This window comes from Mus musculus, chromosome X, assembly GCF_000001635.26.
Source record: "Mus musculus strain C57BL/6J chromosome X, GRCm38.p6 C57BL/6J".
NCBI classification, from domain to species: Eukaryota; Metazoa; Chordata; class Mammalia; order Rodentia; family Muridae; genus Mus; species Mus musculus.
In genome coordinates, this window is record NC_000086.7 from 106,434,162 (window position 1) to 106,450,519 (window position 16,358).

Sequence of the window (16,358 nt, forward strand, 5' to 3'; positions counted from 1 at the left end):
TATGTGTACAATAGACACTGCTACTTGGTGAAGCCAGTTTTACAGAGGAACAGTGTAAGATTATTTCATAATAAAATCTTTTAAAGTTTGTGTTGCCTTACCACTATCTGAATTTTCACAAACTTCTAGGCTGTAACTTGAGATGTTCATTCCACCGTTGTCTTTGGGTAAGTCTATAAGAAGAAAAAAATTTTAAGTGATTCTTTTTTTAAGTGTGTTTTTGAAATACACAAGTTTCCACTAAAATTTTATCTCATAAATTATACTTTTTGCAGAAAATTATAATTGTGTCACATTGTTATATTGTCACATCTCTATACTAATATAATCTAAACATAATACAAGCTATATACAGTGATACCAGCCATCAAGCATTTAGATAGCATTTCAAACTTTTTATGAAGAGACTAAATAAGTATACATGGGATAATTATCATTTACCTGGTTTATAGGTAACACATTTTTGTAAATATAACTTCTGGCTAAGCTGACATTCATGTTTCACACAAACTTCTAACTAAGGGTCTTATGTTGGCTATAAATACATTTTACTTGGAAGAAGCTTATTCACAAATCCATATGAAGTTCAACAATTTGTTGACTTGTGAGTAGTTAAGATAGCAATAAGAAATAAAAAATATAGGGTTTACCATTAAACTCATTTATAAGGCAGAATGGTTCACATGCAAATGAGAATATTTTGCTTAGTGAAATTGCAGGCAGATTTCTTCTGAGCAGTAAATACTAGTATGGAGAGGGGAAAGTTTCAACAGAGAAGCCTTAATTACCCCATCCAATTGTCACTTGGTGTGCATGGATCGTTCCCACTACATATGGTTTATTAGGGCATCCAGGCCTAGCTGGACGAGTAGTATATTTTACTTCTCCACTGGGGTTGCTCCTTCCTTCCAGATTGTAGGCAAAAATCTGTTTGAGTGAAAGAGAATATCTTGTTGATCACTGAAAATTAATGTGCAGTTTAGTAATATGTAGAGAGTCAGCTGCATGAAAATTTCCAAGAATCAAATGCCAAGTAAATTTTCATTTCAAGAAATAATACCACCTTATAAATCATGCCACATATTCTGTATCCATTCCTCTGTTGAGGGACATCTGGGTTTTTTCCAGCTTCTGGCTATTATAAATAAGGCTGCTATGAACATAGTGGAGCATGTGTCTTTATTACCAGTTGGATCATCTTCTGGGTATATGCCCAGGAGAGGTATTGCGGGATCTTCCAGTAGTACTGTTTCCAATTTTCTGAAGAACCACCAGACTGACTTCCAGATTGTTTGTACAAGGTTGCAATCCCACCAGCAATGGAGGTGGTACATATACACAATGGAGTACTACTCAGCTATTAAAAACAATGAATTTATGAAATTCTTGGGTAAATGGATATATCTGGAGGATATCATCCCAAGTGAGGCAACCCAATCACAAACGAAGTCACTTGATATGCACTCACTGATAAGTGGATATTAGCCCAGAAACTTAGAATACCCAAGATACAATTTGCAAAATACAAGAAAATCAAGAAGAAGGAAGACCAACATGTGGATACTTCATTTCTCCTTAGAATAGGGAATAAAATACCCATGGAAGGAGTTACAGAGACAAAGTTTGGAGCTAAGACAAGAGGATGGACCATCCAAAGACTACCCCACCTGAGGATCCATCCCATAATCAGCCACCAAATCCAGACATTGCATATGCCAGCAAGATTTTGCTGACAGGACCCTGATACAGCTTTCTCTTGTGAGGCTATGCTAGTGCCTGGCAAATACAGAAGTGGATGCTCACAGTCATCTATAGGATGGAACACAGGACCCCCCAATGGAGGAGCTAGAGAAAGTACCCAAGGAGCTGAAGGGGTCTGCAACCCTATAGGTGGAACAAGAATATGAACTAACCAGTATCCCCAGAGCTCGTGTATCTAGCTGCATACATATCAGAAGATGGCCTAGTCATCATTGGGAAGAGAGGCCCCTTGGTATTGCAAACTTTATATGCTCCAGTACAAGGGAATGCCAACACCAAGAAGTGGGAGTGGTTGGGTAGGGGAGCATGGCGGGGGGAGGCTATAGGGAACTTTCAGGATGGCATTTGAAATGTAAATTAAGAAAATATCTAATAAAAAAATAAATCATGCCACATACCCGAAACTTGTACATAGTGTTTCTTTGAAGATTTCTTATGGTGCAGGTGAGGTCTTCTCCATTGTATTTAGGTTTAAAACCTAATCCCTAAAAATGGAGAAAAATGAATTTAGGAAGAAAGACTAGATTCAAGGTTTAGCTTCAATTTTCTATCTACCTGAATGGGTTTGAATCTCAAAATGGTCTGCATCAGGTCCTCTGCATCTATGTTAGGATGTTAGTTAGCTTGGTGTTCTGTGAGACTCCTAACAGTGGGACTGGGCATTGTCTCTGACTTTTTGCCTGCTCTTGAGATCCTTTTCCTCTTGTTGGGTTCCTCCTCCAGGGTTGATAGGAGTGTTTGTGCCTAGTCTTATTGCAATTTGATATGCCATGTTCAGGTGATTTACCTGGGAGGCCTGCCCTTTTCTGATGGAAAGGGGTGTGTGTATGGGGGCGGGAGGGTAGGTTGGAGGAGTGGGATAGTGGAGGAGGGGAAACTGGTTCAGCTGTGTTATATTCTGAGAGAGAAAAATCTATTTTCAATAAAATTTGGAGATAATTTCTCTTTTCAAAAGTTCATTTTTTCAAGATGTAGTAAGATAGCACAAATGGATGTAAGTACTTATTAGTTACAAACCGGAACTTATCTCAATGTTATCTGCTTGATTTAAATTTTGGAAACATGGACACAGTAACTTATGCTGCTTCTTAAAAAAAGATTTATTTTATTCATATGAGTTCACTATAATTGCCTTCAGACACACCAGAAGAGGGAATTGGATGCCATTACAGATGGTTGTGAGCCACCCTATGGTTACTGGGCATTGAATTCAGGATCTCTGGAAGTTGTCTTAACTGCTGAGCCATCACTTCAACCCCTATGGCTGCTTTTTAAATTGACTATCTCTTGTACACAGATTTGGAAGTTCAGTAATGAATGAAGTAGTTGCTAACCCACATGAGGAAACTAGATGAAGAGAAGACACAGGTTGAGAATTCCTTTGAAGGAACTTAAAAGTATGTGTGGCCACAGAGTCACCTAGAACAGGCTTGGAGTTGAAGATGCTAACAGGCTTCTATGTATAGACACTGGGTAGAGCGTGGAGCTCTTGCATTCAGCTAGTTTTGGGATAAGGAGGCCTATGCAGACCTGCCCAACAATGGCTCTGCATTGCTTCAATTCTGAACAGAGGGACTCAATCAAGGCTGATTTTTTTTCAAATGATAAATAAGTATAAAAAGTAAAATGTTGTTGAAAGATGAGGTTAAGCTTATGGTAAAAAAAAAAAGGAAAAAGAAAAAAAAGGAGACTTACAGATTTTGCTTCCTCCATCTCTAGCACATAAGTAAGAGTGTCATTTGGGTTTGGGTTTGTTGGGGCACACCACTCTAGAGACAAACTGTAGATTCCTGCTTCTTTCAACTTAGGTGGCAGTGGTGCTGGAGGGGTCTTTCCTGATGTATAGAAGACTGCGGTTTCACTGAAATTGCTAAAAGAATATGTGGACATGTAAGCATTAATTTCAGGATTGGTGGCAGTATAGATTTTCCAGTGGTGCAAATAATTCAGTGTACCTGCAGCCAAAGTCATTTTTGGCAGCTAATCTGAAGGAATACTTTGTTGAAGGGTTCAGTTTAAAAAGCTTGTGCTGTTTCAGGCGTCCACTGTAACAACTTTTGAAGTCTTCACCTTTACCCTAGACAATGTACACAAAATATTACCATATTGAAAAATACCACACTTAACACATGTTCACCATAGCATTAACCATTCCCAATCAGGTGATTTAAAAAAAATTCCTTTGTACCAGGTCTAAGCAAGTTGGGATCCCAGCCCTGAGCAAGGGAACTGGACCGTAACCCAGAGTGTTAACCATGTGCAAAAAAGTTAGTTTCTAACAATGGAGTCTCACTGGGTGTATAAACCACAGTTGAGGGCGGACCCTATATCCAGCAGTGGTTAACCAACACAGAACGAACTCAATTGTAATTCTGAAGTTCTTTATTTATTTTGTGTGTGTGTGTGTGTTTGTGTTTTTGTGACACAATTTGTGTTGCCTGACATTATAAAAAGTTCCCTGTGCTTTTTCTTTGGCTCTCTTCTCTTTCATTAGTTTGTTTTGTCCTATTTAGGTTTCTTTGTTTGTAATCATATCTTATTGTATTATGATTTTCTTCCATGTTTTCTGAAGAGAAAAAGAAAAGGTAGATTTGAATAGGGGTGGGTTGGGGTGCAGGGATCTGGAGTTGGAAGAAAGGAAACATTAATTAGATTACATTATATGAAAAAACTCTTATTAACAATAAATGAGCATACCTCATCCCATTCCAAAAGAAAGCTGCTTATTTTGGATCCATTATCATTGGAAGCCTGAAAACATTAGAAAGATAAAATTATGATGTTTTATTTTTATGTACCACATATGTAACCTACACACACCATGAGCATGCATTTATGCATTTAAAGAATGGTGAATTTGTACTGCAAATATTTGTGTAGTGTATTTGTTTTTATTGCAATTCGGATTTAAGTTTAAAACACACATTTTCCAGTCTCCATGACACACCCTGATTGTATATCTCATGTTTCCAGACTGCATAAAAGGAAGGAAGTTAAAATGGACACCTAAGGAACCAAAGACATAGTGTTATTGGTAACTGGGATGATTCACACCAAAACATGAGTGCTAGAAATGAGCAGTTAGCTTTTTATTAATGATCCAAAGTATATTGATATTTCTCAAGTCACTTGGCATGATCTTGTAGACTGAGCGGAAAGATCATTGTGAAGAGATGTGATGGAGAAATAACTTAGATGAACCATGCTTCATTTATGGTTAAAATTCAGGAAACAGGACAGTGTTTGAAAATCACATTGAGATTCTTTTTTCAGTCAAATCCTTACTTTCCATTGTAAACTCAGGCTGTTCTTGGTTCTGCTGATCAGTGTGGGTGCAAGAGGAGGGTCTGGTTCACAGCCTGGTGTTGTGAAGCTAACCACTTCAGACACACTTCTGTGTTCTGCATTTCTTATGGTTGTTACTCTGAAAGGGGAACACAAATTGGTGCATTCAGGTCCCAAGTTACAAGTTTGTATTTCTAGACCTATTCTTTGCTGTTCTTTTGTTAGCACATGTTGAGTATACACAGTAACAACTTTCATTATGGCATCCTCATATATGACCATTTCCCTACCGCCCCATAAAACTCTTTTGTTCACTTCCCATGCTCCCCGATTCCCTCAAACTAGTCACCTGCTTTGTATTTTCATCATTTTTATTTCCTTTTTCTTTTCTAACCTCATGAGTTTAAACTATGGTTGCTTTTATGAGTATTCAAGGACATTTGCCAGCAAATTGCTAGACTCCCTATAGCAATTCTAAGTACTAAACATATATAGGTTAAGAAGTCTCTGCTAATTGTGATAAAAACTGCATGGTACTGGTATAATGACAGACAAGTAGACCAATGGAATAGAATTGAAGACCCAGAAATGCACACACACACCTATGGTCACTAGATCTTCAACAAGGGAGCTAAAACCATCCAGTGGAAGAAAGACAGCATTTTCAACAAATGGTGCTGGCACAACTGGTTGTTAACATGTAGAAGAATGCAAATCGATCCATTCCTATCTCCTTGTACTAAGGTCAAATCTAAGTGGATCAAGGAACTTCACATAAAACCAGAGACACTGAAACTTATAGAGGAGAAAGTGGGGAAAAGCCTCGAAGATATGGGCACAGGGAAAAAATTCCTGAATAGAACAGCAATGGCTTGTGCTGTAAGATCGAGAATTGAGAAATGGGACCTCATGAAACTGCAAAGCTTCTGCAAGGCAAAAGACACCGTCAATAAGACAAAAAGGCCACCAACAGATTGGAAAGGATCTTTACCTATCCTAAAACAGATAGGGGACTAATATCCAATATGTATAAAGAACTCAAGAAGGTGGACTCCAGAAAATCAAATAACCCCATTAAAAATGGGGCTCAGAGCTAAACAAAGAATTCTCACCTGAGGAATACCGAATGGCTGAGAAGCATCTGAAAAAATGTTCAGCATCCTTAATCATCAGAGAAATGCAAATCAAAACAACCCTGAGATTCCACCTCACACCAGTCAGAATGGCTAAGATCAAAAATTCAGGTGACAGCAGATGCTGGCGAGGATGTGGAGAAAGAGGAACACTCCTCCATTGTTGGTGGGATTGCAAGCTTGTACAACCACTCTGGAAATCAGTCTGGCGGTTCCTCAGAAAATTGGACATACTACTACCGGAGGATCCAGCAATACCTCTCCTGGGCATATATCCAGAAGATGTCCCAACCGGTAAGAAGGACACATGCTCCACTATGTTCATAGCAGCCTTGTTTATAATAGCCAGAAGCTGGAAAGAGCCCAGATGCCCCTCAACAGAGGAATGGATACAGAAAATATGGTACATTTACACAATGGAATACTACTTAGCTATTAAAAAATGAATTTATGAAATTCTTAGGCAAATGGATGGACCTGGAGGGTATCGTCCTGAGTGAAGTAACCCAATCACAAAGGAACTCGAACAATATGTACTCACTGATAAGTGGATATTAGCCCAGAAACTTAGGATACCCAAGATATAAGATACAACTTGCCAAACGCATGAAATTCAAGAAGAATGAAGACCAAAGTGTGGACACTTTACCCTTCTTAGAAATGGGAACAAAACACCCAATGAAGGAGTTACAGAGACAAAATTTGGAGCTGTGACGAAAGGATGGACCATCTAGTGATTGCCATATGCAGGGATCCATCCCATAATCAGCTTCCAAATGCTGACACCATTGCATACACTAGCAAGATTTTGCTGAAAGGACCCAGATATAGCTCTCTCTTGTGAGACTATGCCAGGGCCTAGCAAACACAGAAGTGGATGATCACAGTCAGCTATTGGATGGGTCACACGGCCCCCAATGGAGGAGCTAGAGAAATTACCCAAGGAGCTAAAGGGAACTGCAACCCTATAGGTGGAACAACAATATGAACTAACCAGTACCCTGGAGCTCTTGTCTTTAGCTGCATATGTATCAAAAGATGGCCTAATCGGCCATCACCGCAAAGAGAGGCCCATTGGACTTGCAAACTCTATATGCCCCAGTACAGGGGAATGCCAGGGCCAAAAAGGGGGAGTGGGTGGGTAGGGGATTGGGGGGGTGGGTATGGGGTTCCTTTGGGATAGCATTAAAAATGTAAATGAGGGAAATACCTAATTAAAAAAAAACTTAAAGATTGTCTACTAAGGTACCCCAGAGAAAGGATCAAATGTCAATAAAGCTATTAACTTCGTTTTGTTTCAAAAAAAAAAATAGCCAGACGCTGGAAAGAACCCAGATGCCCCTCAACAGAGGAATGGATACAAAAAAATGTGGTACATTTACACAGTGGAGTACTACTCAGCTATTAAAAAGAATGAATTTATGAAATTCCTAGGCAAATGGATGGACCTGGAGAGCATCATCCTGAGTGAGGTAACACAATCACAAAAGAACTCAAATGATACGTACTCTCTGATAAGTGGATATTACCCCAAAAACTTACCCGAGATGTAAGATACAATTTGCAAAACACATGAAACTGAAGAAGAACGAAGACCAAAGTGTGGACACTTTGCCCCTTCTTAGAATTGGAAACAATCACCCGTGGAAGGAGTTACAGAGACAAAGTTTGGAGCTGAGACAAAAGGATGGACCATCTAGAGACTTCCATATCCAGGGATCCATCCCATAATTAGCCTCCAAACGATGACACCATTGCATACACTAGCAAGCCTTGGCTGAAAGGACCCTGATATAGCTGTCTCTTGTGAGACTAGGCCTGGGCCTAGCAAACACATAAGTGGATGCTCACAGTCAGCTAATGGATGGATTACAGGGCCCCCAATGGAGGAGCTAAAGAAAGTATCCAAGGAGCTAAAGAGATCTGCAACCCTGTAGATGCAACAACATTATGAACTAACCAGTACCCCAGAGCTCTTGACTCTAGCTGCATATGTATCAAAAGATGGCCTAATCGGCCATCACTGGAAAGAGAGGCCCGTTGGACACGCAAATATTATATGCCCCAGTACAGGGGAACGCCAGGGCCAAAAAAAAAATGGGAATGGTGGGTAGGGAAGTGGGGGGGGAGGGTATGGGGATTTTTGGGATAGCATTCTAAATGTAATTGAGGAAAATACATATAATAAAAAATAATAATAAAAAAAGAAGTCTCTGCTAGGTACAGGCTGGTGGTTGGTTGTGTGGGACAGAGCCTTTACCTTAAAAAGTAGACCATGCAAGGTTGTAGATCATGTAGGACCACAGTAACGCCATTACCACTGTGAAGATAAACTTTGTTTTATATGGAATCTCACACACATTTAAAAGCAAAGTATACTGTTTTAGCCCCATAATTAATGAATAACTTATAAAGAACCTGTATTCTTCTGAAAGTTTCAATCACTTTAAACCACTTTATATGAGAGCAAAATAATGTTATTAGAACCCTGCAGCCTCCATTGAGGAGCATATCAAGTTTTGGGGGATGGTATGATCTGGGACGCATGTGGTTTTCACCATCTGGTGGACACACCACAGAACTGCTCTAGTTCTCTAAGGCTCAAGTTCAGAGGGTGTGGATACACACCTGAAAATTCACTCATCTGCACACCTGCACCAAGAGGAAGCTGAAGGAACTGAACAATGAATGTAGTCATCAGTAAAGCAGCCACCAGGTAGTTCTGAGTTTGTCTTGTCCCTTCATTCAATATATATTTATACCATACTCCAACAATGATACTACTCATTCAAAGAAGCCAATTTGCATTTTATCACTGTATATATTTATCCAAAATAGTATCAATTTGGGTTTAAGTAGCTCATTTAAAAGAGCGTAGATGCCAAATGCTTTGAAGAACAGCATGTCTCACACAATTCATTTATTCAGTTTAAGAGGGACTTCCTGGGTGAAATCCTGTCTGTCACATGAACAGAGGATTATATTCCCACAGCTATGTCTTCCTGAGCAAAGACCATGGAATTCCTTCTAGCTCTAGATCCTAAAAAGAAATCTCTAAAATGGAAGTTATTGATACTTTTAATCAAAGGCTTCTCAAAAGCAAAGGGTAATCAGAGGTGGAAGCAAATAGGCAGTCTTCTCCTATTGCTCTAGCTCCTCCTCTTCACCCTCCTTCTCCTCACAATGCTGAACGCTAACTTGTTTATCTTTTTAAGGTAGTGGTGCTCATAAAATACATGACATACCAGAGAAAGATTTCCATGTAAGCCAATTTTGCATATCCCCATCTCTGCTACACAGCATAGAGGATTGTTGGCTAAGATTATTAGATAGCACAAGTTTAAGTATTAATTATCAAAGAAATAAAACTTTACATAAATTTACATTTCATATCGAGTCTCTGAATAAGAAGAAAAATTAGCAAAATAAAATTGTATCAATCCATTCATCCATCCTTCTATCTATCTAGGTTTTTCAAGACAGTGTTTCTCTGTATTGTAGCCCTGGCTTTCCTGGCCCTCCCTCTGTAGTCCAGGCTGGCCTTTAACTCAGAGATCACCCTGCCTCTATCTCCTGAGTGCTAGCACTAAAGGTGATTACCACCATTGCCTGGCTGATGAGTAGATATTTGAATACATACCATGATTTTAATAAGCTATGTGGATTGGCTTGGTAAGTTACTACTAGATACCTACTCCTGTCAAAAAGAATTTAGGAGAAAATGAGGAATTCAGCCTAGGTGCAAGTTGGGACACAGTGACTATACGTTTATATTGTATGGTTGAATTAAATAATGCAAAATAATTAAAAACACTTACGTATAAATATTTTTATAGGTTCCATTTTTACCATTGCTGGACAGTGCCAATTCATGTGTCATAGAAGAATTAATATCATATTTTTCATTACTCTTCCGAGTCCATGAAACAGTAGCAGATCGGGTTTGAATATTAGAAACCTAAAATGAAGAAAATGCAAGCAGTATACTTAAATACCATAATCTCTACTTTTAATTCTTTACTTGTTTGATACTAGTTCCAATTCTCATAGTAGGTGCTTAAATAGTATGATTAACTAATTAGCCACCACTTCTATCTTTAATGATGCCACACTGGATCTTATTGCATTGCTGCAGAAGAGTATGAAAATATCAACACAGTAAATGCTTTAAAAATAGCAATGATTTTGGAGGGTTTAGATGGAAAACATGGAAGAGCATGGAATCTTCACTTTTGTTACATACCACAGGTTTTTCAATGTTGAAACAACCTGGTTGTGTTCTGTCCTCTGTATTGTGTTCTAAAAATAAGAAAAAAAACTCAAATAAAATAATACATTGTCCAAAACAAGAGAAAAGAGATAGATCACACTATAAGTATATCATCACTATGAAATCAAGTATGACCGAATTTAGATTTTGAATCAGAACCCAGTGAACATAAGTATTAAATGTCATGATCTCACTTGTATGTTGAATTTAGTAAAGTTGAAAGGAACACAATAATCTTGGAATAGGAGTAGGGTGGAATTGCTGATCAAAGTAAATAAAATTCATATAGAAGGAATAGGTTTGGGGAGTTATTGAACAGCAGGATTACTTAGTCATTATAAGGTATATTTCAATACAGTGGACATACGTTTTCATATGTTTGAACAAAAAGACAGATAAGAAAAGGAAAAGTAAAACAATCCTAGTCGATAAGTGAGATGATTGATGTTAGTTAGGTCGTTTTCTAATTCCACATTATATTTATATACTCCATATATAAATGTGTCTAAATGTCTCATTGCATTTTATAAGTTTATACATATTATTTATCAATTAATAATACATTAAAAATAAATTAGAAAAAATGGATGTAAAGGGGAAACAAAAATGGTGAATGGCACTGTAATATTTTGAATTGGCTGGCAAGGTGACCTCGAGAGTAAGGGTACTTTCTACCAAACACTATACCCTGAGTTTGTACCCAGGACCTGCATCTTTGAAAGGAGAAATCAAACTCCCATAAGTTTCTCTCTGATCTCCCTCGTTCACATACACATATAAATAGATAATTATGTATAATAGAAATTTATTTAAAATGCACTGTGAGTCCAAATTATTTGGCTTGTACCCTCATTGGCAACAGAATGGGGTTCCTGTGTTTACCTTTCAGTGATGCATTTGACGACTGACTCTTCTTTTGGTTTTCACCTAATATCTGCTTATTGTCTCCAGCTCCCATGTTAGCCTCTGTCTCTTCATGATCATTTTCAGAAATGCTGGCAACATCAGAAGGTCTGAGGCCATCATTTATCGAGGAGGGGTTATGAGCATTTTCAGAGACAGAAGGGTTGCTAGCACTTTGGGAAGTACAGCTTGGAATACTCTTAGCATCTGGTGGTTTGTGAGTTTCATCATAGGTGACTTGATTGTAATTACTTATGGAAGAGTCTGTAATATTGTTATTGTTGTCAGAGCAAAAAGTAGCATTTGAGGTAGAAATGCTTGGGGTATGAGCAGAAGAACTAGTGATTGTGTCAGTAGTGTTAGTGTCTGGAATATTGTCAGCCATGTTTCTTGGAGCACTGTCAATAGTGCAAGTGTTTAAGACAGTATTCAGAGAGTAAGTGTCTGAAGTACTGTTATCAGTGTTGGTGCCTGGAGCAGTATCCACAGTGTAAGGACAGAGACTATCAGGAGGAGCAGGCATGTCAATGTCTTTGTTGAGAAGCAAAGTGGTGTCACTAAAAGTGGAGTTGATCTTGTGTTCACCAAGTTGGCGATCTCTTATCTTCTTCTTTGAATATTCTCCAATCTTTACAGTCCTCTCATCAAATTGGTTATGATTCACTCTTCCTTGAGGATAGGTTTCTAAGAGAGATAATAAATGTGATAATGTTCAGTAGTAATCATATTCTTTCAAGTTCTTTTAGCTAACTATGCAAAGAACACTGATACATCTTGGTTTACTTTAAAAGCTTTTTTACTTTCCTTCAATGTAAACATTCATTATTTATGTATATGTGTTTAGGATATACTGATAGGTACAGAAAAATGAGAAAATACAGTATTTTTATAGATAGTGGCTTTAATTTAAAATCTTAAGCTCTTATGGATGTGATGACATCCTTCATTGGCTTTTATATTTCCAATAGATAGCATTAATAGTCAAGATTAGTATTTTATGTAGGTCATAAACTTTATCCATTATAAGCATTTTCCTACCAACTATTATCATCCTATATATATATATATATATATATATATATATATATATGATATTCAATCATTCATGGAAATATTTCTATTGTCTCCTTTTTTCCACTTCAATAGCTGCCCAAGTCTGTTTACTTTTAACAAACTGAAAATACTTCTTATTTTCCACTTTTGTAAAAATTTCTTTTTACACTGGCACATATTCATTGTAAGTAGTGATGTGTTTCCACAAAGCATTTTCATAGAAGTATATCATGCACTTGTCCATATTTACCCCCTTACCCTCCTATTTCTTTTCCCTCCCCCTCCTTCTACCCTTCCCCTCCTCCTCCTCTTCCTCCTCTTTCTCTTGTGGATGGCATTTTGAATCCTCATGCTTCCACATCGAGAATGCTGACATAAGCATCTGCCACCATATCTGGTTTTATGTGGTAACGAAACTCAGGGCTCTGTGTATTCTAGGCAAAACACTCTACTAACTGATCATCTTCTCAGTTCCCAGATACTCTCTTGTCTACTGTCATGGCTTATCTCTCTTTTTATCTCAAATCAATGACAATGCTTTGCATTTACAAAAAGTATATGCTGGGGTTGGAGAAGTTGCTCAGTGGTTAAGAACTCTGGGTACTCTTCTGGAGGATCTGGGTTCAATTTCCAGCATCCACATGGCAGCTAACAACTGTAGGTAAATTCATTTGCAGAGGATCTGATGCCCTTTTTCTTTCTGTTCTCCACAGGCACTCTACACACATGGTGTACAGACATACATTCAGGCCATCACTTTACACAAATAAAAATAAAATCTCAATAGAAGAAAAGTATAGACTACCAAGATGTTCCTGGAATAGAAATGTTGCCGCTGGTGGGAGCAGTGGCAGTGGGGGTAGAAGTGGCAGTGGCGGGATCTGCTGTGGTTCTTGTATGTAAGAAGGTACTGGGATTTCCCCTTGAACTGGAGAATACAGAAGTTGAGGGGCCTGTGGGTATGTGAGCAATGGTGCTGCTACAAAGGGCTGCTGCACAGGAGCAGTCATGGGCACATGGTAGTCAAGTGTCTGAGGTACAATGACAATTTTTTGAATTCCATTTTCTTCCACCACCTAAAAGAGGAGACAGAATTATAGGTACCTATTAACATCCATAGAAATCATTATGTTTTAGAGTTATATCACATGCTGTTAATTTAGAAATCTAAAGATTCACGACCAATAATCAAGAAGGTAAGACCATTCTCCCCCCGCCCCATCGGTATCAAGTCTCTAGAACTCTATGTCAACCAGGCTGACTTCAGACACACAGATCTGCCTCCAGATACCAGGATGAATGCCTGGCTGTAGCTAGCTTTTAAAAACGAGGTAATTTCTGACACATTTCAAAACCTTAATGTGTAACATATAATTTAAAAGTGTCCTTTCTGATCCTTACTTTCTGAAGGCTTCCCAACTGAAAACTACTATTAATTTCTTATGAACATTTCTCAAATTTCTTGTTTTCCTTATTTTCATATCACGATAGCTTTATTTCTACCAATCAGCACTTTCACTTTTACTTAGTAATCTATCCTTTAAAACTATTGTCTTTGGTTTATTATCTGCTCTTGCCCCACCCCACCCCCTCCTTTTTGAGATAGGGTGTCACTATGTAGCTCTGGCTGTCTTTGAACTCACTCCAGACCAGGCTGTTCTGGAACTCACAGAGATCTGCCTGCCTCTACTTCCCTAGTGCTGGGATTAAAGGTGAGTGCCACCACTACACAGGGTATTTTTTTTTTTATTTTTTTTGTCTAGTTTTCTAGTGCTCCATTATCTCCATATATCATACAGCCACTCATTTATAGGCATTGGAGTTGTTTTCAAACTTTCTTGTGATTATAAACAACAATCCAAAGAATATTATTTATAGGATATATTAATATTATGTATATGCTATAATAATATACCACTACAAAATTATAAAAATGTCTGTCTGGTAAATTCTTTAAAATGTAATTGCTGACTGCAGGCATGTGTGCACTCATTTTCACTAAATATTTTCTTATAAGCAATTCTGTATTGAATTAAAGTACCTTATATTGACCTACATCTGCAATACTATGCAATATACACAACCAAATAAGCCATGAAGACAAAGGCTAGGAGGAAGGATAACAAGACATCTTCTTGAGTACTGTAATTTCAAGGCCATTGGACATTTAAAAAAATCTCTGTAGGAGGGTTAATTGCCTGCTCATTTTAAGAGCACCACAAATACTTGAGGATTTTAAAAATTAGTTTTCTTAGACCTTTAGGAATAAAATATTACTGGGTTGAAAATAGTATGTTATTTTTAAGGACTAAAGATTATACATTATCAGAAGCCATTGCTGTATGTATTGTAATGGTACCTAAGATGAATTAACACACTCTACAAAGCAATGGAAGATAACTATCAAGTTATCTAAATTTGCTAAGCAATTAGGTATCATGTATGGGGTAGTCTAAGGGAGGTTTGGTTAAAATCAGTCACTTGAAATAATTTCATTTAAAGGTTTAGTTAAAAGCAAAATTTAAAGAAATGATAACAGTAAAGTAAGTAGATACATATTTCAGGAAATATATTATCATATGGTGACATAGTAAAAAATATTAAATGATAATAAAGAGCTAACCACAAAAAGAAAAACCACATTAGCATACCTGAGACATGTAACCAGGAGGAAGGTATATTGGTGGCAAATTGCCAGTTGGTGCTATCAGAGGTACATCTGCAGGACCTGAGAAAATTATTAATGAATTTTAAGCAAATCCCACTACAGAAATCCAGTTAACTAGCATTGAGCTTTAAAATAGCCATTTTGAAAGAATATCACTGCATATACACAAAACCTATTGTCAAAGTATAGATGAAATCATTGAAACTTCATTTCAACCAATGGAATATAACCAAGGGATCCAATAAGTCCTGGGTAAAATGTGTATTATAAGATCTACTGGCAAGTTCACTGTAAGTGAGATAAAATTTCAGCTTTCTGGTGGTGTTCTCTCACTTAGCATGCTTATATTCCTAATGTTTTACTGTGTGTCATAAAATTATTTCTTGCAGTTATATTACCTAATAAAAATGAAAGGAACTTTTTACATTAGGTCTTCCTTCCATAATATTAAAGTGAACACATACATATATATGTATGTAAGAACAATTCATGAAAAGAGGACACGGATTTGCAAGAGAGCAAGGAGGGGTATATGGGATAGTCTGGAAAGAGAAAAGGGAAGGGGGAAATTATACAATTATATTGTTATTTTCAAGAAATAATTTAAAAAGTGAAAGGGGAGCCTAGAGTGATGGGTCAGGGGTTGAGAGCACTGGCTGATCTTCCTGAGGACCTGGGTTCGATTCTTAGCTCCCACATAGTGGCTCACAACTATTTGTTAACTCCTGTTCCAGGGCATTTGATGCTCTCTTTTGGCCTCCACATGACACCAAGTCATACATACAGGCAAAACAATCATACACATAAAATAAAAATAAACACATCTTCAGAAAACAGATAATGCTAAAAGATTTTAGAAAATGACATACTATAAGAAAGACTTAGGCATCACAACACTTTTATATCACATATTCTTGATATCGCCACATAGCAGCTCAAAGTTACTACAGTATAGATAGGTATATGTCATCATTCTTTGGATTATTTGAAATTATTAAAATTAGTACTTACTTCAAAGAATACAGGAGTTTCTAAGGTCCTAGAATGGTAATTTGTGTGAGATCATGGTAAACATTATATACCAGAAATGAGTGTTGGGTCTACTGGAATTGGAGTTACAGATGATTGTGGGCTGCCTTGTGAGTGCTAGGAACTAAACTTGGGTCCTTTGCAAGAGCAAGAAGACCTCTTAACATCTTAGTATACTATCCAATGAACCTTCTTCCCAAGGGTCAATCTCAAGAAGGAAAAACTATGAATTTTCTACTTAATAAAATAGTGAGAT

General features: G+C 37.5%; 1 protein-coding gene across 7 annotated transcripts in view; it reads right to left on the minus strand.

Moving 5' to 3' along the window:
- Fndc3c1 (fibronectin type III domain containing 3C1) overlaps positions 1–16,358 on the minus strand; it is a 65,537-nt gene that overhangs the window by 14,121 nt on the left and 35,058 nt on the right. For all 7 annotated transcript variants that reach the window (XM_006528104.4, XM_006528106.3, XM_011247620.2 and 4 more), the window contains 13 exons: positions 15,057–15,133; positions 13,211–13,481; positions 11,332–12,036; positions 10,423–10,478; positions 9,998–10,137; positions 8,440–8,499; positions 5,047–5,185; positions 4,459–4,512; positions 3,717–3,838; positions 3,457–3,631; positions 2,160–2,246; positions 789–927; positions 102–173 (listed from right to left, as the gene is read on the minus strand). In XM_006528104.4, the coding sequence (XP_006528167.1) occupies positions 102–173; positions 789–927; positions 2,160–2,246; positions 3,457–3,631; positions 3,717–3,838; positions 4,459–4,512; positions 5,047–5,185; positions 8,440–8,499; positions 9,998–10,137; positions 10,423–10,478; positions 11,332–12,036; positions 13,211–13,481; positions 15,057–15,133 (2,097 nt within the window). The remainder of the gene's footprint in view (positions 1–101; positions 174–788; positions 928–2,159; positions 2,247–3,456; positions 3,632–3,716; positions 3,839–4,458; positions 4,513–5,046; positions 5,186–8,439; positions 8,500–9,997; positions 10,138–10,422; positions 10,479–11,331; positions 12,037–13,210; positions 13,482–15,056; positions 15,134–16,358) is intronic.